Below are 23,118 nucleotides of genomic sequence, written 5' to 3'. Positions count from 1 at the left end.
TCCATTTACATTTAAGGTTATTATTGATATGTAGTTATTTATTGTCATTTTTTCCCTTAAATCTACATCATCTTTTTACTAGATTCCCCCCCCCCCCACTTTGTTCTGTCTACAGAAGGCCCCTTAACATTTCTTGCAGCACTGGTATGGTTGTGATTAATTCCTTGAGGTGTTTTTTTTTTTTTTTGTCTGGGAAGCTTTTTATTTCTCTTTCAATTTTAAACGATAGCCTTGCTGGATAAAAAAGTCTTGGTTGTAGGTTCTTGTTCTGCATTACTTTGAATATTTCTTATCTTCCCTTCTGGCCTCAAGTGTGTTTGTTTAGAAGTCAGATGTCATCCTTATGGGGGCTCTTTTGTAGGTGATTGACTGTTTTTCTCTTGCAGCTTTTAGTATTCTTTCTTTATCTCTTAAGTTTGGTTTTTTGATTTTGATGTGTCTTGGTGTCGGTCTTTTTGTTTTTTTTTTTAATGGGGTTCTCTCTCCTTCTTGAATCTGTGTGACTCTTTCCTGTATCAATTTAGGGAAATTTTTAGCTATAATTTCTTCAATCAGGTTTTCTATCCCTTGTTCTTTGTCTTCTTCATAACTCCTATTATGCGGATGTTGTTTCTCTTCATGTTGTCACAGAGCTCTCTTAGAGTTTCCTCAGTCTTTTTGACCCTCTTTTCTTTTTGCTGTTCTGCTTCTGTGCTTTCGCTTTTCTTGTCTTCTAAGTTGCTGATTCGATCCTCTGCTTTATCCAGCCTTCTTTTAATTCCTTCTAGTGTAGTCTTTGTTTCTGATATTGCGTTTGTCATTTCTATCTGGTTCTTTTTTATGATTTCTGTGTCCTTTTTGATCCTTACAGTTTCTTTATTAGGTGCTCAATAAGTCCATCCATTGTAGCTTTGAGATCCTTAAGAATCCTAACAATCATTATTTTAAACTCTGCATTCGGTAATTTGATTACTTCCTTTCATCCAGGTCTTTTTCTGGGGAGTTTTCTTGTTGATTCATATAGCTTAAGTTCCTTTGTTTTCCTATTGTTTCTGTGTGTGGTTTGCAGGCTTGTTTGCCTCCTGGTCTCCTTATCTAGTAGAGCCACTTTAAAATCTTAATTTGCCTGCTTTTAGTTTGCTTATCTCAGCAGGGGGCTTAGTTGAAACTTATTCAGGAATGGGGTTGGTGTGACCTCTGAGAAACTGAAGGCGTGTTCTGCCAATTGCTCTCTGGGTGCAGGGCACATTCTCAGATATCAGAAGGGGGAGATGTAGCTCAGGTCTCTCTGTAAACCTGAGTTACTGTCCCTCCCCTTTAGTTCCTCCTTTCCACTGTGAGCTTTGCGCTGATTGGAGCTGGAGAGCTTTTTGGAGGTGGGACACCAGGAACCACTTTAGGCTTGTGTTGTGTGGAGGGTTCAACCCCTCCCTCAGCTATGCCTGCCTTAGCACTAGAGAATGAGTCAGCTTAACTCAGTTCATTCCAGGCACTCCTCTCCCTGTCACCGTTTGTCTCGCTTTCCCCACTTTCCTCATGTGAGGAAAGTCAGTCCTCTCAGCCCTTCTTGCCCCTGGAACCCTACACAAGTGGCTGTGAGGAACATTTTCTGCTCTTTCCCTTTAAGGCACCCCAGCTGCTTCCCACATACAGAATTTTCATTCTTCTCCCCACTCAGTGCTGTTTCTTCCAGTCCCTGGATTTCTCAGCTGGGTCTGTAGTCCTGAGACTGAGGGCCCCCGTCTCTCAGGGTCTCTCTCCTTGTAATGAGAGCCCTCCTGGACCCTCAGCCTCAGCTTCCCCTCACTCCTGGGAGCAGGGTAACCCCCACCGCATCCCCACACTCCCTACCAGGATCGGTGTGGATTCTTCTTAGCTCCTTGGTTTTTGAGATCTGTTCTTTTAGTCCAAAGTTGGTTTTTCACGATGATTGTTTCTAAATTAATTTGTAATGCAGTGTGGTGGTGGGAGCTGGCTGTCTATTGTCTGCCTACTCCGCTGCCATCTTGGGAATCCCCCAAGGCCACTTTAATCTTGATTATTGGCTTCCTCTTGTTGGTTCCAGGAGGTGCCTCCTTTGTCAAATATTGACTATAGGTGTGGGTTTATTTCTGGGGTCTCTGTTCCATTGATCTGTATGTCTTTTCTTATGCCAGTGCCGTGCTATTTTGATTACTATTGCATTGTAGATTAGGTTATCAGGTAGCATGATTCCTCCAACCTTGTTCTTCTTTTTGAAGGTAGCTGTGACTATTTGGGGTCATTTGTGGTTTCATATAAATCTTTGAATTATTCTAATTCTGTGAAATGCATTATTGGTATTTTTTTTGTAAGTGAGAGAAGGGAAGATAGAGACTTCTGTATGTGTCCCCACTGGGATCCACCCCAGCAATCCCCATCTTGAGGAAACCCCTGTCTGGGTCTGAATCTTGAATCAACTGAGTTATTTTTTGTGCCTGAGGTTGACTGATCGTAGAAGCTATCCTCAGTGCCTTGGGCGACGTTTGAACTAATCGAAACTCTGGCTATGGGAGGAGAAGAGGGAAAGATGAGGGTGGGGACGAGAAGCAGATGGTCACTTTTCTTTTGTGGCCTGACTGGAATCACACCTGGGATGTCCATATGCCAGGCCGACACTATCCACTGTGCCAACCCTCCAAGGTCCACGTTATTGGTATTTTGGTAGGCTTCGCATTGACTCTATAGATTGCTTTGGGTGGTATGGACATTTTAACAATATTAATTCTTCCTATCCATGAGCATAGTCTATGGTTCCATTTATTTGCATTTAATTCAGTTTCTTTTTTTAATTTTTTTTAAATTTTTCTTTTATTAATTTTTAGAGGGGAGAGAGAATGAGAGAGAAAGAGAGAGAGAAGGGGGAGGGAGGAGCAGGAAGCATCAACTCCCATATGTGCCTTGACCAGGCAAGCCCAGGGTTTTGAACCGGTGACCTCAGTGTTCCAGGTCAACGCTTTATCCACCGCACCACCACAGGTCAGGCCAGTTTCTTTTTTCAGCGTCTCATAATTTTCTGAGTACTGGTCTTTTACATCCTTGGTTAAATTTATTCCTCAGCATTTCATTTTTTTTTGGATGCAGTTATAAATAGAATTGTTTTCTAATTTCCTTTCTGATAGTTCATTATTGGTATATAAAAATGCGGATGATTTGGCCTGACCTGTGGTGGCACAGTGGATAAAGCGTCGACCTGGAAATGCTGAGATCGCCGGTTCGAAACCCTGGGCTTGCCTGGTCAAGGCACATATGGGAGTTGATGCTTCCAGCTCCTCCCCCCCTTCTCTCTCTCTGTCTTTCCTCTCCCTCTCTCTCTCTGTCTCTCCCTCTCCTCTCTAAAAAATGAATAAATAAAAAAAAATGCGGATGATTTACTGGCATCCTTTTTTGACCAGTGAGGTTTTTAAAAATTTTATTGTGTCAAATAATACATAAAATGAAATTTATAACTGTACATTTCTAAGTGCACATACAGCTCAGTGGTATTTAGTATATTCACATTGTCTGCAGTCATTACCACCTCCATCTTTAGAACTTCAGTCATCTTTCCAAACAAACTATGTCAACCCCTGTCAACCACAATTCTGCTTTCTATCTCTGAATTTGCCCATTCTAGATACCTCCTATAATTGGAATGATACATTGTTGATCCTTTTGTGTCTGGTTTAATACAGTGTAATGTTTTTTATGTTCATCTGTGTTGTAGCATTTATCTGAATTTTGTTTCTTTTTATGACTAATAGTCCATTATATGCATATAACACATTTTGTTTATCTGTTCCTCAGTTGATGGATATTTGGATAGTTTCTGCCTTTTGGCTATTGTGAATAATGCTGCTATGGAACACTGGTGTGCAAGTATATCAGGGTTCCCCAAACTTTTTACATAGGGGGCCAGTTCTCTGTCCCTCAGACCATTGGAGGAACAGAGTATAAAAAAAACTATGAACAAATCCCTATATACACTGCACATATCTTATTTTTAAGTAAAAAAACAAAACGGGAACAAATACAATATTTAAAATAAAGAACAAGTAAATTTAAATCAACAAACTGACCAGTATTTCAATGGGAACTATGCTCCTCTCACTGACCACCAGTGAAACAGGTGCCCCTTCCAGAAGTGTGGTGGGGGCCGGATAAATGGCCTCAGGGGGCCGCATGTGGCCCGCGGGCCGTAGTTTGGGGACCCCTGAAGTATATAGTTTAACCCCTGATTTCACTTCTTTCTGGTGTGTAACTAGGCATGTAATTCATGGATCATGCAGTAATTCTTTGTTTAACATTCTGAGAAACTGCCAAACTCTTTTTCCATAGGAGCTATACCAGTAATGCACCAGGATTTTACTTTCTTCACATTTTGGCCAGCTTGTTATTTATTTTATTTTTAATAATGGCTATCCTAGTGGGTGATACACTTCTGAATGAGTTTGATTTACTAGCATCTCTTTGACCACTTAGCAACTCGTGGTTTTGATTTCTTTCCCCCAATGACAATGATGTAGAGCATCTTTTCATGTGCTTATTAGCTATCTGTATATCTTTGGAGATATGTCTATTTAAGACCTGTGAATGGTTTTGGCACTGTGTTGACAGTCAGTTGACTGCATATGTGAAGTTTATTTCTGGGGTGTTCTATTCCATTGTTTGTTAATACTGTGCTGTTTTGATTGCTGTAACTTTGTACTAATTTGGGAAATCAAAAAGCGTGAGTTCTCTACTGAGATCTTTTGATACCACCTTAGTAGCCTTTGATTTCCTCCTTGCTCTCTAGTTTCTGGTTTGTTTTGTACATCTTTGGCCCCAGATAGTGATACAGCACTCTGGTATGCTGCAAGAATTTTTAAAACATGCAATAAATATCTGACTGTTTAGTCAAGGGCACTGACCTCTTTTCCCTCAGATTGTCAAATAAAAAATCACAATAGCCATCTTGTGTGAATGAATCAAAATTATATCTTTTTGGCCCTGGCCGGTTGGCTCAGCGGTAGAGCGTCGGCCTGGCATGCGGTGGACCCGGGTTTGATTCCCGGCCAGGGCACATAGGAGAAGCGCCCATTTGCTTCTCCACCCCCACCCCCTCCTTCCTCTCTGTCTCTCTCTTCCCCTCCTGCAGCCAAGGCTCCATTGGAGCAAAGATGGCCCGGGCGCTGGGGATGGCTCCTTGGCCACTGCCCCAGGCGCTGGAGTGGCTCTGGTCTTGGCAGAGCGACGCCCCGGAGGGGCAGAGCATCGCCCCCTGGTGGGTAGAGCGTCGCCCCTGGTGGGCGTGCCGGGTGGATCCCGGTCGGGCGCATGCGGGAGTCTGTCTGACTGTCTCTCCCCGTTTCCAGCTTCAGAAAAAGAGAAAAAAAAATTATATCTTTTTCTTTGGCAGGTCAGCAGCAAAAAATGTATTTTTGGGTGTGCTGCAGAATTTTAGTAATTAGTTTCCATGTGCTGTGAAGTAGAAAAGTTTGCAAATCACTGTTCTAAGAAACTCATTAAAGGGTTTTTCTCTAAAGGGTGAGGTAGAAAGATGATATTTTAGGAGCACAGTCTAGGCACTAGGAATATTCATTGCCAGTGGGTTGGTTATTATTCTTAGGCATTTTAAATGGTTAGTGATAGGGAATAACTACATATCTCTATCTAAAGACTAAATATATAAAGCTATGTAAAGATGATGCCTGACTTGTGGTGGTGCAATGGATAAAGTGTTGACCTGGAATGCTGAGGTCTTCTGCTTGAAAGCCAGGGTTTGCCCAGTCAAGGCACATGAGAAGCTACTACTACTAGTTGATGCTTCCTGTTCCTCCCTCTTCTTTCTCTTTCTCTCTCCATCACTCCTCTAAAAAAAAAAGCTATTTAAAGATGAAATACTAAATGAGTTCCTACTGATATTCAGTTTAAATTAAGGACTACTTTGTTACACATACGTCTCTTTTCTTCCACATTGAGAATCTTAGTTCTCAGGAATGTAAGGGATGGTAGACTATCTCACTATCCACATTATAAGCACAGTAGCATTAATAACAATTCATACTATTGCCATAATTACATTTACTGAAGACAATAAAAAATTTTTCTTTTGGCCTAGTAGTCCCTATAGTCTATCTCCCCATTCTAAAAAATAAGTATTTCCACCTGGAACATCGGTGTTTCACTTCATACTATATAAATACTTTCTCCCCTTTAATCCTCATTTAGTTTTGTTAATGTAAATAATTTGTATTTTTAATGCTCACCACCAGTTCTTTTGCTACATTGTCTCTAGTCAACTGGCTTTTCTGATGCTGCTGACTGGTTGGTTCCCCAGGAGGGGCTCACAGAAACAGTTTTTCAGTTTTTGCTTGTTTATATAACAGTCTGGGTATAAAATACTTGGTTTATATTTTTTTTTCTTAACTATCTTAAACATATTATTTCATTTACTTTCAGTATATAAGTCTTTTTTGCAGAAACATGATATTATATTTTATTCCCCATATAGTCACTTGTTCTTTTTGTCTAGAAGGCCAGTGGGTTTTATTTTTTCTTTAAAGTGATAGTTTATAGCATAGCAGTGATTGTTCTGGGTCTGTATTTTTAGGTATACAATATGTTCTTTTAATACAAAGTTTCAAATAATTTTTTGTTTACAGAAAGTTTCTTTAAAAAGGTAAATTTGTTTGTTCTGTTCCCTCATTTTGGAAATGGTATCATCTATATGTTGAATTTTTTTGCATAATTTTATTATTTATTACTTTCTCTTGATCTCTTGAATCTCTCATTTTTTAAAGTGTTTTTCTCCTTTCATCTTCTGTTTATCTTAAATCATTGCTTTCATTTTTATGCTCATTCTGGTTTAATCTTCATTTCTAAAATGACTTTTCTTTTACTTATAATTTTTTCTTGAGCCTGTTACCTTGTTTCTGTGCTTCTCTAATTATGACTTAGATTATTCTTTTACATCTTGTATAATTTTCTTACTCTTTACATCTTATGTAATTAATGTATTTTAGATGCTTGAAACAGTAGGTTACTTTTTTGGTGTGTGTGACAGACAGAGAGATGGGGAAAGATTGGGACAGAAGGACAGGAAGGGAGAGAGATGAGAAGCATCAATTTTTTGTTGCAGCTCTTTGTTGCAGCTCCTCAGTTGTTCATTGATTGCTTTCTCATATGTGCCTTGACCAGGGGTCTACAGCAGAGCGAGTGACCCCTGGCTCAATCTAGTACCTTTGGGCTCAAGCCAGCGACGATGGGGTCATGTCTATGATCCCATACTCAAGCCAGCGATCCGTGCTCAAGCTGGTGAGCTCGTGCTCAAGCCTGATGAGCCCACACTCAAGCTGGCGACCTTGGGGTTTCAGAGCTGGGTCCTCTGCATCCCAGTCCTACGCTCCTTCCACTGTGCCACTGCCTGGTCAGGCTAGGTTATATTTTTATCCGTCTTCTGGCTATGTATTTCTGACATTTTTTTTTTAAATACTTTATTGATTGACGTTACAGAAAGAGGAAATGTGGGGGAGGGGGAGATAAGAATCAGCTAACTCTTACTTGCTTCACTCGAGTTGCCTTTACTGGGGCAAGCCCAGGGTTTCGAACTGGCGACCCTGTCAGAGTTCCAGGTTGACACTCTAACCACCACAGGTCAGGTAAAAAAATATTTACGTTCTCATGAGATCTCTGCACGCCAGCTGGAAAAGCATGCAAGGGAATTCCCTGGGGAGGACCCAGACTTGGGAAGAGTCTTCAGAGACTGGAACTGATCCCTTTGACTCCATGGAGCCTGACCAGGCATTTGAATGGATGGAGTCTCTCACCTCTGAGGAGAAGTTGGAGTTGGCCCCACCACCGTGGGAAGACTGAGCACTTAGGAGGCTCTGCTTTGAGCCAGAGTTCAAAGGCCGATGACCTTGAACTCTCTGGTGTCAGAGATTTTGTTCCTGGTCTTGTTATTGTTTTAAAAGCTCATCAGTTTCTAGTTTTTGTGTTTGTCTTTTTTTTTTAATTAAAAAAATTTTTATTTATTGATTTTGACAGAGAGAGGAAGGGTAGGAAGGAACGAGAAGGATAAACTCATAGCTGCTTCACTTGAGCTCGTCATTTGCTTGTCGTATGTGCGTTGAAGGGTCAAGCCTGGGGGGTTTCAAACCGGCAACCTCAGTGCTCCAGGTCAGCGCTCTAGCCACCACACCATAGGCCAGGCTAATCCGGTTCTTTTTTAACCTGGACCTGGACTCTAAATCTTCGATTCTGAAACCAAATTTGGACTCTTGACTCTGGAACCCCGATGTTCTTAGCAAGCTGCTCTCTGGACTCAATCTCAGGATAAGGGTTGTTCGCAAACGCCGTGTTGAGGGTGTGCAGCTGGGAGGAAGTATAGCTGGTCCAACAACGTCTACCTTCCTTACTTTGAGTCTTCTCTACAGGCTGATCTTTGTCTTGGCTTACTTCTAAGTCCTCCTCATGCTCTGCTCTTTTCTGGACTTGGTGCCTTGCTCTTCGATTCTGAAACCAAATCTGGATTCTGGACTCTTCGATGTTCATTTCTAAAGCAAGCTTTTGCTTGATAGCGTAACCTGGGTAAGGATTTTGGTCGAATGCTTGGATGAGGACTTTCAACTGATCTTCCGTGAATTTCGTGCAGCTGTGTCAACAGTGCACGGTGTTTGGAGAGTCCCCATCAGCCATGTTGGAAGAGAGGAGTCTCAACCTTCCACCAAAAGACCTGACATGGTTTTATTGACTGTAGCTGATTTATGGTGGCCACTCGCCATATGTGCCTACTTACATTTAAATCAATTAAAAATAAAAGAAATAAAAATTTAGCTCTTGGATGTCATTAGCCATATTCAAGTGGCTACCATATCAGACAGTACAGGTGTAGAAGATTCTTGTCGCTATAGAAATTCATCTGTAGCTGTCATCTGTAAGGACAAAAGTGTAAGGGGCTAGAGCTGGAGTACCCAGATGGCAAGGCACAGGGTGACAGTCTCTTTGGGCAGAGTGGTAGCAATGGCATCACCCCTCTAAGTCATGTGCCCCTTCCAGCCCACCCAAAAACAAGTGGCCCCATCTGGGAACTACGAGAACCCTTCACAAAAACCTGACCAAGGGTGGTGATCAGGTGCCCCATCGCCCACTACCCCCTGCAGCCTGGCTCCTTCCTGGTCGAGCCTAGAGGCCTGTCCTGGCTCAGGGGCATCAAAGCTCTGTTAGCCTCGGTGACAGCAGCAGCAGCTCTGAGGCCAAGTCCATTGTCGGAATGGGATGTAAACTGGTAGGGATGATTAGTCTGGCTCCTTCAGGACATTTATCTGGTGATCAGCATCCCCAGTGGTGAGGAAGTGGCATTGAAGTGAGAGTCTCCAGAGGCCAGGCATCCTGTTGGCTGTAGAAGAGCAAACTGTAAGATTCTCAAAAGTGGGGTTGGCACCCCCACAGGATGGAATTGTCAGGAACAAGACTACAGTGTGCTAGTCCTGGATCTTGTTGGATCCAGCCTGGAAGACCTCTTCAGTTTTCCATCAAGAGGGTTCATAATGAAAACTGCACTTATGTTAGTTGGCCAGATGACCATTAGAATTGAACATGTGCACACAAAGAATTTTATATACAGAGACATTAAGTCAGATAACTTCCTAATGGGTATTGGGCATGACTGTAATAAGTTATTGCTTATTGATTTTGGTTTGGCAAAAGCACAGAGACAATAGGACAAGGTCATACATCCCATACAAACAAGATAAAAATCTCATGGCACTGCCTGGTTTGCTAGTATCACTGCATGTCTTGATATGGACCAGTCACTGACATGATATGGAATCAATAGGACACGTTTTGATGTATCAGTATTATTTAATAGAACTATCTGGCCATGATAAGGACTAAAGGCTGCAACAAACAAAACTGAAAAGATAAGGGAAAAGAGGATGTCTACCCTGTTGAAGTTTTATGTAAGGCATTTCTTGCAGAATTTGCCCTGTACTTAAACTATTGTCAGGGGCTGTGTGTTAAGGATACCCCAGTTCCATGTGTCTGAGGCTGGCATTCTTTTCAGGACCCTGGACCACCACTGTGATTGCACATTTGACTGGGCCATGTTGAAGTAGAAAGCAGCACAGCAGGCAGTTTCAGTGTGCAGGGCAGCAGGCTTAGACCCCCACAGGTGTCTAAACATGAATTGAGGAACAGGAGAAGCAGTGTATATGATCGGAGCAATATTTGTTTCTCGCCAAATCTAGAAATTGTAATCTATATGTACACTAGCCACTGGTTGTGGGCAACCATTTACTTGGTGTAAAGAACTTAATATCAGTATAAACTGGCTCTGGGCAGCACTGGTGATGCTGTGTCCCAAAGTGTAGCTGCTGTAATTGTGAATATTAACAGAGAGAGAAACATGCTGTCTAGTTTTCTATTGCATTTGTTCAAGTGGAAAAGTTAACTAAATGGTTGACACACAAATTGGTGGAGAAATTGTGCATATGCCAATTTTTTGATAAAATCTTTTACTTTGAACTAGACTGCTTTGAGATCTCATTTCAGAACAGTGACACAGTCTACAGCTACAGTTGTGATGGTTGTAAATGCTCACAGTTGTGCATTCTTTTTTTGGGGGGGGGTATTTTTCCGAAGTTGGAAACGAGGAGGCGGTCAGACAGACTCCTGCATGCACCCGACTGGGATCCACCTGGCATGCCCTCCAGTGGATGATGCTCAGCCCATCTGGGGCCATTGCTTCATTGCAACCGGAGCCATTCTAGCGCCTGAGGTGGAGGCCATGGAGCCATCCTCAGTGCCCAGACCAACATTGCTCTACTGAAGCTTTGGCTGCAGGAAGGGAAGAGAGAGATAGTGAGGAAGGAGAGGGGGAAGGGTGGAGAAGCAGATGGGTGCTTCTCCTGTGTGTCCTGACTGGGAATCAAACCTGGGACTTCCACACGTCAGGCCGACGCTCTACCGCTGAGCCAACCGCCCAGGGCCAGTTGTGCATTCTTAAGGTTTATCCATCTCTGGGAGGTTTGAACACTTAAAACAGTTTTAAAATGGTTGGCTTTGCCTGACCAGGTGGTGGTGCAATGGATAGAGCATTGGACTGGGACGCGGAGGACCCAGGTTCAAAATCTTGAGGTTGCCAGTTTGAGTGTGGGCTCACCAGCTTGAGCATGGTATTATAGACATGACCCCATGGTCTCTGGCTTGAGCTGAAAGGTTGGTGGCTTGAAACCCAAGGTCACTGGCTTGAAGCCCAAGGTCACTGGCTTGAGCAAGGGGTCACTAGCTCTGCTGTAGTGCCCCCTTCATCAAGGCACAGATGAGAAAGCAATCAATGAACAACTAGATGCCACAACGAAGAATTGATGCTTCTCATCTCTCTCCCTTTCTGTCTGTCCCTCTCTCTGACTCTCTCTCTGTCTCTGTCAAAAAATAAAAATGGTTGGCTTCTTGTTTGTAAGCAGCTGATAGGGGTTAGCAACCAAAGATTCTAGTGTTTGAGCACATGAAAGACTGCTTGCTTACCTGTGCTGGAAGTAACAGCGTCTATTATTTTTTTATTTATTCATTTTAGAGAGGAGAGGGAGAGACAGAGAGAGGAGAGACAGAGAGAGAGAAGAGGGGAGGAGCAGGAAGCATCAACTCCCATATGTGCCTTGACCAGGCAAGCACAGGGTTTCAAACCAGCAACCTCAGCATTTCTAGGTCGATGCTTTATCCACTGCGCAACCACAGGTCAGGCAGTAACAGCATCTAAAGTGAAGACTAAGAATACGGTAGTGACTACTAGCTTATCCTTAGGACTGTGCATTAACTCTGTAATGTTCTTGGTATTAAATAAAAGTATATTTATCACAGAAGTTTAGTTAACATCTTAAAACTGAAAAGGTATGGATGTTCCTTAGATAAATGTAGACACTGTAAACATCTATATGATCTGGGAATTTATTTTTATTTTGAAATGGGAGCTTATTTACAAGGTCATTAAAAACTAAAAACTTTTTGTTAAAAGAAAGAGAGAGAATGAGGCTGTATTTCTGTTATCCCTCCACCCTTTTCTTATAATAGCTTTGTATAGAATTTGACACTGAGATCTTTCTGCTCATTTTGCTGTGAAATTAGTTTTAGTTAATTTTTAAAGATTGGCATGGCTTCCCTTTCTGTTGATTAAAACAGTAATGGTGGCTTGCTTTATGAAATTTCTTGATTTTGCTCCCCTTCTACACTTCCATTTGGACTTCCTCTTTTATGGTCTCTTTCTGTTTTCCTAAAGTTTTATTCCACCCTCAGCATTTTCTCCTTATAGTGGAGCCCTTTTGTAGAGGGCTCACTTGTGAATTTGAGAGTTCATGGTGGCTTAATTGCCTTAGTCCCTTTAAACTTGATCACGGGCCCCTTGTGCTGCCTTTATGCTAGATTGAACAAAACCCATTGGCCCAACACACTTTCCAGTGAACTCTGTTGGCTGTTTGTGGTGTTCTTGTTCTCAGTGTTATCTGAATCTTGTTTCCTTCTGTGTCGTTCTCCATGGCATTCTGGTAACATGGGTCTTATTTAGGTTTTGTATTGAGGGATATCTTTCCACCTAGTATTGTCATAGATGTGGTCCATTTAAAAAAAAATTTTTTTTGCTGCTTGCTGTGTAGTTGCTTTGTTTTGGGGGGAACTTGGGAAGATTGAAAAATGATGCTGTCAGTTACCACTTATGCAGAATTTTTTTACTTTTTAATGATAATGGTATTGTTTTTTTTAAAAACTTCTATTGCAAAAGAAAAAGAAAAATACTTTTACTGCAACATATAGAAACATTAGAAATAAAATGAAATATTATTTAGAATTTGTGTTGAAATGATTTAATGATATTTTATAGAAAAGTATATGAAGTAAGATTGGCCATGAGTTGATAATTATTGAAGCTGGGTGTGGGGCAGCTGTATTAGGCTTGCTTGCGGGGTTACCAGGTATAAACACTTAGCCTGATTAATGTGTGAGCACGTGGCAGCGCCACTTGTGTATGGGCTATATAAGGCTATGGGTGCTTGTGCTCAGGGGGATTGTGGATGGCAGATTCCCTGCCCGCCACTGTGAGGGGCCATTTTTCTGTTTGTTTGCCTAAAAGGCAGTTTCCCCTGCCTGTGTGCTTGTCCGTTGTTGTGAGACTATTAAATGGAATGGCCCAACCCTTTCTGGCTCCGCAGTTCCTCTGCCGTCTGCCCGAATCCAGTGTGAACCTGCCTGGCCTCAGTCACTGGCATTACATCTGGTGTAGTGAGGAGGGTTCAGAGCAGATCGGTAGGAGCCGCTGACCCCCTTGAGGGCAGGAATAAAGAAGTGGCTATTTCTGGTGGCTCTCCTGGTGGGGACCATAGGCTGGGTGTTTTTTACAATTATATGAGAAGAAACCAAGAGCCCTGTGTAAGAAGCCGAGTGAGGTTGAAAGCTCCAGAGTGAGCTGCATACTGAGAGCCCATGGTGTGAACTGGAGCGAACACTGGAGAAGGTGTTTGAGGTGCAGGCTGAGCACCAATGGTGCCTGGAACTTGAGCAGTCTCTGGATAAAGAGTTATGGGTTTACCAGTTGCAGTGTGCCCTGTAATCTGAACATTGGCTGCGACGGCCATTGGAGAAACAACTGTGGGTTCAGGAGTTTGAGAGTCAGCTTCAGGCCAAGAGCCAGCAGCTGCAGGAGCTGAAGCGGGCGTGGAAGATGGAGCTGTAGTCCTGCTAGCAGATCTCTGAGTCAGCGGGAGCAGGCACTTCCGACTCTTCTGAGGGGGAGTTTCAGGCTGCATCTGCCATCTGCAGACTCGGAGCCCAGCTGGTGGTCACCAAGAAGGTAAAGACATAGCAGCCAAGAGTCCCTTGGGCAGCCACAGCCTCAGCCTCCTCCCCAGGAAGTGGAGCACTCTGTGGTCTGGCCCTAACCCCAGACAGAGCTGATGTAGTTGGGGGTGAAATTCAGACAGAAAGCCACTGAGTCCCTGTCTGCCTGCTTGGTGCAGCTGTGGGACATAGAGGTGATGGCACCATGCTCTCCTGAACAGAGATGGACTGTAAGGCTGTGAGGGCTGCTGTCTGTGCTGCGCCCCTGACTAACAAGAGAAACGGGCCTGCGAAAGTTACTGGAACACAGATGCGGGTAGATTTGATTGTGGACAGGGCAGATAGAAATTAGATAGCAAGCCTAATAAAGTCTTGTTGGAGCTTTGGTGGCAACTTGAGTCTGAACAGAGGTTCTAGCTGCTGAAAAAGTTTCTGCCAGGAAAATGACTGGTGTTCAGGTTACAGGATCCCCAAGACCCCTTGTCCCAGTTTGAATAGGGGGAAGGGCGAGGGACCCGTCCGACAGGGACAGGCAGGAGACAGAGGTCCCATATGAAATTGGCAATCCACTGGTCCCATTCTAATGTACAGCAGGTGTTGGCATTAGAAGGTAATAGGCGCTTTTTTTTTTTTTTTTTTTTTTTTTTTTTACAGCAGCAGCCTCTAAGAGAACTGTTAAGGTAACACAGGCCCTGACTATGTTTGACCCCGCCAGGCCCTGTGAGCTTGTTGAGAGTTTTGGATGGGCCTTGTGGCAACAAACATCACACTATGGAAAGGTGCTGAGGTCCGTTAATAAAGAGCTGAATAGCCTGACCAGGTGGTGGCCAGTGGATAGAGCGTCGGACTGGGATGCGGAGGACCCAGGTTCGAGACCGTGAGGTCGCCAGCTTGAGTACGGGCTCATCTGGTTTGAGCAGGGCTCACCAGCTTGGACCCAAGGTTGCTGGCTCAAGCAAGGAGTTACTTGGTCTGCTGTAGCCCCACGGTCAAGGCACATGTGAGAAAGCAATCAATGAACAACTAAGGTGTCGCAACGAAAAACTAATGATTGATGCTTCTCATCTCTCTCCGTTCATGTCTGTCTGTTCCTATCTATCCCTCTCTCTGAATCTCTGTCTCTATAAAACAAACAAAAAAACAACAACAAAAGAAACAAACAAACAAGAGCTGAATGGCTAGTTGCTTGTAATGGACCTTTACCTTGGTGATTTGCACAGACAGCTGGGCTATCTATCATGGGCTGACTCTTGGTCTGCTACCAGAGGCGGGCACTGGCTCCCTTAATGGATGAACACATTGTTCGTGGACAGTAGTATGAGAGACCCTGATGGGGGAGCAGCTCTGGTAGACGGCCTTCTGCACCAGGAAGCTGCTCTCGTTCAGTTGGAGAGATGCACCAAGGACACTTTAAGGTTTTCATGGACACAACCCTGGAATATACAGGCCCTCCCACCTACCATGGAGTAGGGGGCTTGTAATACCAGTGGCCGAGGCCAGGCAGGACCACATTGGATTCAGACAGACGGTAGAGAATCTGCAGAGCCAGAAAGGGTTGGGCCATTCCATTTAATAAATTCTCACAACAGCGGACAAGCACACAGGTAGGGGAAACTGTCTTTTAGGCAAACAAACAACAAAATGGCCCCCTCACAGTGGCGGGCAGGCAATCTGTGCATCCACAAACCCCCATCTCTTGAGCGCAAGCACCCACAGCCTTACATAGGCCACACACACTTGGCACTGCTACGTACCCACGCACTAGTAAGGTAAAGTGCTTGCAGTTGGTAAACCCGCTTGCAAACCTAACACAGCTAGCTGCCCCACAGTCCACCCCTTTAGGGTCGCTTACTTCACAGTCTACATGTTATCAAACAGAGACTACAGCAACAGCAAAAGTTAACACAATAATTATATTACAAAAGTGTCCTTCACAATGTCTCTTTGAGCACTTTGCCCAAGGTGCAAACTGTAGGCCCACCTCCCAACTCCCTACCCCACGGAGCCATCAAGGCACCATCATAGGTAGGGGGCTATACAGTCCATGGCCATGTCCATTGAAACCAAAAATGTCCTTGGTGCATCTCTGCAACTGGGTGAGAGCAGCTTTCCTGTGCAGGAGGGAGTCCACTAAAGCTGGCCTCCCCATCAGGGTCTCATGCTGTCCAAAGGTGGCATGTCCATCTAATTAGGAAACTGGTGCCCTCCTCAGGTTGCAATCCAAGAGTCAGTCCATGATAGCCCAGCCGTCTGTGCAAATCACCAAGGAAAAAGTTCATTACAGGCAACTAGGTTCACATATGGCCTCAGGCCTCCCCCCTCATCCCTGCCATCATGGCAGCTCTGAAGTCGCTGCCCCAAGGAGGAGCATGTGGCAACAGTGGCTAACCTCTCCACCTCTGCTCCAGAAAGCGTGATGCCATTCTAAGCCCCACAATTGCAGCAGGCGTACCAAGGGCTTAGCAGGTACTCTTTGCTGCTGAGTGTTTACCTTCTGGATGACCACTGGCCAAGCTCTGAGTGTGTGACGGCAGCTTCAGCCCAAGCCTTTTTATCCTCAAAAGAGGAGCTGTAAATGCCTGCTCCCTCCAACTCAGATTCACTCTGCTGGTACAGCTACATCAGGGGTCGGGAACCTATGGCTTGCGAGCCAGATGTGGCTCTTTTGATGGCTGCATCTGGCTCGCAGACAAATCTTTAATAAAAAAACAATGTTAAAAATATAAAACATTCTCATGTATTACAATCCATTCATTTCCTACTGCTCATGTTCATGGTTGCAGGTAACTGGAGCCAATCACGGCTGTCCTCCAGGACAACACCAATGTTTTATTGGATAATGCCTAACGTACACGGGTCGTTGTATGGCTCTCACGGAATTACATTTTAAAATATGTGGCATTCATGGCTCTCTCAGCCAAAAAGGTTCCTGATCCCTGAGCTACATCTTCAACTCCTGCAGCTGCCGGCTCTTAGCCTGAAGCTGAACTCCGAGTTGTTCCTCCCAACAACTGCTGCTGCCAATGTTCAACCTCCAAGGAAAACTGTAACTCACAAACCCATTCGGCCTTCTTCTCCAGGGCTCGTTCCAGTTCAAGCCATTGTTTCTGCTGGGTCTGCAATTTACCCTGGAGCTTTTGACCTTGGGCCACCTCTTGCACAGAGCTGAGGTGGCCCATAGCCAGCTCTCATAGGGCTGTAAAAAATATACAGCCCACAGTCCCCAAAAGAACAGCCATGGGGAACCATAACAATGACCAATCCTCTACCTCACCCCTCAAGGGTGGCTGCTGCTCCATACCCATCTGCTCTGAATCCTGCCCACTACACCAGATGTAATGCTGATGGCCGAGGCCAGGCAGGCTCACATTGGATCTAGGCAGATGGTAGAAAAACTGCGGAGCCGGAAAGGGTTGGGCCATTCTGTTTAATAAAGTCTCACAACGGTGGGCAAGCACACAGGCAGGGGAAACTGCCTATCAGGCAAACAAGTAGAAAAATGGCCCCTCATAGTGACAGGCAGGCAATTTGTGAATCTGCAATCCCCCAAGTGCAAGCTCCCATAGCCTTATAGTGCAAGTACCCAAAGCCTTATATAGGCCATACACATGTAGCTCTGACATGTGCTCATGCTCTCATCAGGTAAACGGCTTGCAGCCAGACAGTGGCCTCACAGAAATGAAAAAGTTTTTTGTTTGTTTTTGTAGCAAGAAAAAGAGAGACAGGAAGGGAGAGAGATGAGAAGCATCAACTCGTAGCTGTGTCACTTCAGTTGTTCATTGCTAATCATGGGTGCCTTGACTGGGGGACTTCAGCTGATCCAGTGACCCCATGCTCAAGCCAGCGACCATGAGGTCATGTCTATGATCCCATGCCCAAGCCAGTGACCCCGGGCTCAAGCTGGTGAGCCTGCACTCAAGCTGGCAGCCTCGGGTTTGCGAACCTGGTTCCTCAGAGTCCCAGGTCAACACTATCCACTGTGCTACCACCTGGTCATACCGAAAGTTTTTTGTTTTTTGTTTTTTCACAGAGACAGAGAGTCAGAGGGATAGATAGGGACAGACAGACAGGAACAGAGAGAGATGAGAAGCATCAGTCATCAGTTTTTCATTGCAACACCTTAGTTCAGGGGTCAGGAACCTTTTTGGCTGAGAGAGCCATGAACGCCACATATTTTAAAATGTAATTCTGTGAGAGCCACACAATGACCTGTGTACGGTACGCGTTATCCAATAAAAATTTGGTGTTGTCCCGGAGGACAGCTGTGATTGGCTCCAGCCACCCGCAACCATGAACATGAGCAGTAGGAAATGAATGGATTGTAATACATGAGAATGTTTTATATTTTTAACATTATTTTTTTTTATTAAAGATTTGTCTGCGAGCCAGATGCAGCCATCAAAAGAGCCACATCTGGCTCGCGAGCCATAGGTTCCCAAACCCTGCCTTAGTTGTTCATTGACTACTCTCTCATATGTGCCTTGACTGCGGGCCTTCAGCAGACCAAGTAACCCGTTGCTTGAGCCAGCGACCTTGGGTCCAAGCTGGTGAGCTTTGCTCAAACCAGATGAGCCCTCGCTTAAGCTGGCAACCTTGGAGTCTCGAACCTGGGTCCTCCACATCCCAGTCCGACGCTCTATCCACTGCGCCACTGCCTGGTCAGGCCTGAAAAAGTTTTAATATCAGTTTTTTACAGCAAGCTTTTCATTTCTCCCCTTCTTTACTTACTTTTTTTTGTATTCCATCTATAGAAGAGGGTGTCATAGTATTAATACATCAAGGTGTGCATTAGTGCTTGTCATTTTATTCTTTGCTTTGGTCATATTACCATACTTGCTCTTCTTGATGTGCCTCTCATCAAAGTCGCAGATTGACTTGTCTCATTATATGTCGGCGTTAATGCATTTCACTCTAAACATAAATGCACACTCACTCAGCCTTTCCTTTGAATTTCGTACTGTAGTTGTTAATTTTACCTTTCCATTTATAATTTTTTTTTAAGCCCAGTTTTTTTTTTGATTCTGTATCATTCTTTCAATTTCAGTGAGGGGCTTTGTTGGGAAAATAGCTGTGTTAGGCTTGCTTGCTGGTTTACCAGCTGCAAGTGCTTTGCTTCATTAGTGCATAAGCATGTGGCAGTGCCACGTGTGGATAAGTCTTTTAAGGATATGGGTGTTTGCACTCATTGTGGATTTCGGATTGCAGATGGCAGATGGCAGATTGCATGCCTGCCACTGTGAGGGGCCTGAAAAGCAGATTCCCCAAGCTGGTTTGCTAGTCCGCCTTTGCAAGAATCTGTTAAACAGGAATGGCCCAATGCTTTTTGGTTCTGCAGTTATTCTACCATTTGCCTGAATCCAATGTGGACCTGCCAGGCCTCGGTCATTGGCATTACAGGTTTCATATTAATTTGCATGTTTATTTAATTATGACTGCATCCTTATACTTTGGTACTTAAAATTGACATTTGTAAGGTCAATTTTCTACAAAATGCATACTGTATTCCTTGAATATCTTTTGATACCTTCTGAGGTAGAATTTTAAAGTTTTTTTGGGGGGAGTAATAACCCCTTTCTCATGGGGTGATATTGGGAGGAACTAGATAGATGAAATTGTTCAAGGAAAACAGTGACGTTTGATGCTCTTATTTCCTGTCACATAATGGGTGTTCAGTAGATATTAATTTTGCTTTTTTTGATGTTATATTGTTATCATTTTATTATCTATTTAGAATATTCATGTCTTTATCTTGTCTTTGGTTAGAATTGTTTTTAAAAAGTCTTGTGTCTTAAATTACAGATAGCATCTGATGAGCCTCCACCAGAAGGCTGTAACTCGTTTTTCTCAGTGCATGGAATGAGGACCTGTGATTTTGATGCCCTGGAGATGCTGTTACTAACAGCACCTGAAAGGTAGATTGTGTTTTTCTCACTAAGAATTGCATGTATTCATTGTGCTTTCTTCTATATCAACTCTACTTTCTGATTTTTTTAAATGGGTTTTTTAGTCTTTAGTTACAGTGGTTTAAAGCAGTGTTTTTCTACCGCTATTCCACAGACCAGTGCATGTCCACAGAAGAGTTAACCACTGATGTTGTCTGAAGATTATAGATCCGGTGATTATAGACTCCTATAATCTTCATGCAACATCAGGATGGTCAACTCTTCTGTGGCCTGGCATGATGTTTCTGGTGGACTGTTTGTGATCTGTGGACCAGCAGTTGAAAAACACGGGTCTAGCATATGGATTCTGGAACAAGACTGACTAGATTTGAGTTCTACCTCCTTTGCTTAAAATGTTTTGTGAACTTTGTCAGATTATTTAACCTTTCTTTCCTTATCTCTTTTTACAATGGAGATAATAAGAGTACTTGATATTACTGTGATTATTTAGTAATGACTGTCTCTGAGAAACTACATAGACTTTGTTATCAGCTTCATAAAGAGTACTCTATGAGAGCCAGTGCCTTAGGTAATTATATTAATGATAATGATCTCTCATGATGTTATTGGTTTCAGACCAAACAAACTATTTAAAGAATAATTGCAAGCTTAATTTTTTAAAGAGATTTTATTCATTTTTAGAGAGGGAGGGGAGAGGAAAGGGAGGTACAGGAAGCATCAACTCCTATTTTTGCCTTGACCAGGCAAGCCCAGGGTTTTGAACCGGCGACTTCAGCGTTCCAGGTCTATACTTTATCCACTGCACTACCACAGGTCAGGCCCTCAAGCTTAATTTGAGTATTAAGTTGGTAATTATTGGGCTGGATTTTTGCTTAAAGGTCAGTTTCCCATGGTGGACAAATATAATAGTACCTCTTGCTATCTGGCTAGGCAGTGCCCTTTGTACCCCTCTGCTGGCCTTGGGTAAATAGGATAGCACTGCTTTTTTGCATTTGTACTTACATTTTCAGATAAAACTTTAATACATTTTTCTGTTTATGGTAAAACAATTTATTAAAGTTTTAGTACTGTGAGATTTGGATATACATCTTTTTTTTCTGGCTTTTCCCCTTCTCTAGGATTTGGTAACTATTATTAATCAAAGTCTGCATTTTATGTTAGTATTTATGTACTTTTATTGTTTTTCAATGACGAACAAGTAAGAGCTATTTGCTCACCACTGAGCATACCTCACAGCATTCTTACTGAAGACTATTTAAGATGTTGATATTTTTTATACTAACATGTCTGTAATCTTAAACTATCATTGCTATAGCTACATTTTATTTAAAAACTTTGTTTATAATTTTAAGCTTTACTCTTTGTTTTCAGACCCAAACCCTTACTGTTCAAAGGCGATCACAGATACCCCTGCTCCAGTCCTGACAGTCCGGTAGTGATTTTCTACTCTGAGATCGGCTCTGAGGCGTTCTATAATTTCCACCACCAGCTTGTGTCAAAAAGCCATGCAGGCAAAATCAATTATGTACTCAGACATTATATAGTGGTAAGTATTCACTTATTTTATAATTGTTTTAGATATTAATTTGCCCAGCATAACTTTACCACATAAGCTAATAATTTCCCCCTTTATAAAATTATTACAACTACTTTTTTGAGGAGTGAAGTAATTTCTTTTTTTTATAAATTAAACTTTATTTTATTTTTTTTTTTTTTAAGATTTTATTTATTGATTTGATAGAGAGAAGAGGGTGGGGGGAGAAGAAGTAGCTCCTTCATTGTAGCTGTTCACTGGTTGCCCGTCATATGTGCCCTTTTTTTTTTGGCTTTTTTTCTTTTTTTTTATTATTGATTTTAATTTATTGTGTTTACATAGATTCCAGTGTGCCCCCAAATGCATCCCCCCCTCCACAGTGTTCCCCTCAACATCCCCCTTACCCCCATCCCCGCAACGCCCTCCACTCTTCTCTCCAGGATAATCCCATCCTCTCATTCCCTTTCCCTCTGTCTGCTTTCCCTCTGGTTGCTTTGATCCTGCCTTTGTCTCTATTCTGTTCCTCAGTTCACATTGTTCATTGGATTCCTCAAATGAGTGAGATCATATGATACTTTTCTTTCTCTGCCTGGCTTACTTCACTTAACATAATGGTTTCCAAGTCCATCCATGTTGTAGCATAAGGTAGCTTTCCTTCTTTTTTATGGCCCCATAGTATTCCATTGTGTATATGTACCATAGCTTTTAATCTAGTCATCTACTGAGGGACATTTGGGCTGTTTCCAGATCTTGGCTATTGTAAATAATCCTGCCATAAACATGGGGGTGCATTTCTTCTTTTGAATCAGTGATGTGGTGTTCTTGGGATATATTCCTAAAAGTGGGATGGCTGGGTCAAAAGGCAGTTCGATTTTTAATTTTTTGAGGAATCTCCATTCTGTTTCCACAGTAGTTGCACCAGTCTGCATTCCCACCAGCAGTGCAGGAGGGTTCTCTTTTCTCCACATCCTCCCCAGCACTTACTATGTGTTATTTTGTTAATGAGCGCCATTCTGACTGGTGTGAAATGATATCTCATTGTGATTTTAATTTGCATTTCTCTAATGATTAGTGATGTTGAACATTTTTTCATGTGCCTATTGGCCATCTGTATGTCCTCTTTGGAGAAGCGTCTATTCATTTCTTTTGCCCATTTTTTTTCTTTTTTTTCTTTTCTTTCTTTTTTTTTTTTTTTTAATTATTTTTTTTTTTTTTACAGGGACAGAGACAGAGTCAGAGAGAGGGATAGATAGGGACAGACAGGAATGGAGAGAGATGAGAAGCATCCATCATCAGTTTTTCATTGTGACACCTTAGTTGTTCATTAATTGCTTTCTCATATGTGCCTTGACCGCGGGCCATCAGCTGACTGAGTAACCCCTTGCTGGAGCCAGTGACCTTGGGTCCAAGCTGGTGAGCCTTTTGCTCAAGCCAGATGAACCCGTGCTCAAGCTGGCGATCTCGGGGTTTCGAACCTGGGTCTTCCGCATCCCAGTCCAACGCTCTAGCCACTGCACCACTACCTGGTTGGGCTTGCCCGTTTTTTGATTGGACTGTTTAAGTTCCTGGTGTTGAGTTTTATTAGTTCTTTATAAATTTTGGTTATTAACCAATCAGACGTATTGTCGAATATGTTCTCCCATTGTGTGGATTGTCTTTTTATTTTGTTCATATTATCTTTAGCTGTGCAAGCTTTTTAGTTTGATATAGTCCCATTTGTTCATTATGGCCTTTATTTCACTTGCCCTTGGAATTAAATCAGCAAATATATTGCTGCAAGTGATGTCGGAGAGCTTATTGCCTATGTTTTCTTCTAAGATACTTATGGTTTGACAACTTAAATGTAAGTCTTTTATCCATTTTGAGTTATTTTTGTGAATGGTATAAGTTGGTGGT

The 23,118-nt window shown here is 42.9% G+C and overlaps 1 protein-coding gene and 1 pseudogene across 4 annotated transcripts in view; both read left to right on the top strand.

The window, feature by feature from the left end:
• UGGT1 (UDP-glucose glycoprotein glucosyltransferase 1) overlaps positions 1–23,118 on the top strand; it is a 246,306-nt gene that overhangs the window by 60,989 nt on the left and 162,199 nt on the right. For all 4 annotated transcript variants that reach the window (XM_066345928.1, XM_066345929.1, XM_066345927.1 and 1 more), the window contains 2 exons: positions 19,585–19,697; positions 21,060–21,234. In XM_066345928.1, the coding sequence (XP_066202025.1) occupies positions 19,585–19,697; positions 21,060–21,234 (288 nt within the window). The remainder of the gene's footprint in view (positions 1–19,584; positions 19,698–21,059; positions 21,235–23,118) is intronic.
• Positions 8,935–14,959, top strand: LOC136378266 (casein kinase I pseudogene; annotated as a pseudogene).

This window comes from Saccopteryx leptura, chromosome 7, assembly GCF_036850995.1.
Source record: "Saccopteryx leptura isolate mSacLep1 chromosome 7, mSacLep1_pri_phased_curated, whole genome shotgun sequence".
Taxonomy (NCBI): Eukaryota; Metazoa; Chordata; class Mammalia; order Chiroptera; family Emballonuridae; genus Saccopteryx; species Saccopteryx leptura.
The sequence above is the reverse complement of the archived record's forward strand: the minus strand, read 5'-3'. Positions and strand labels throughout refer to the sequence as shown.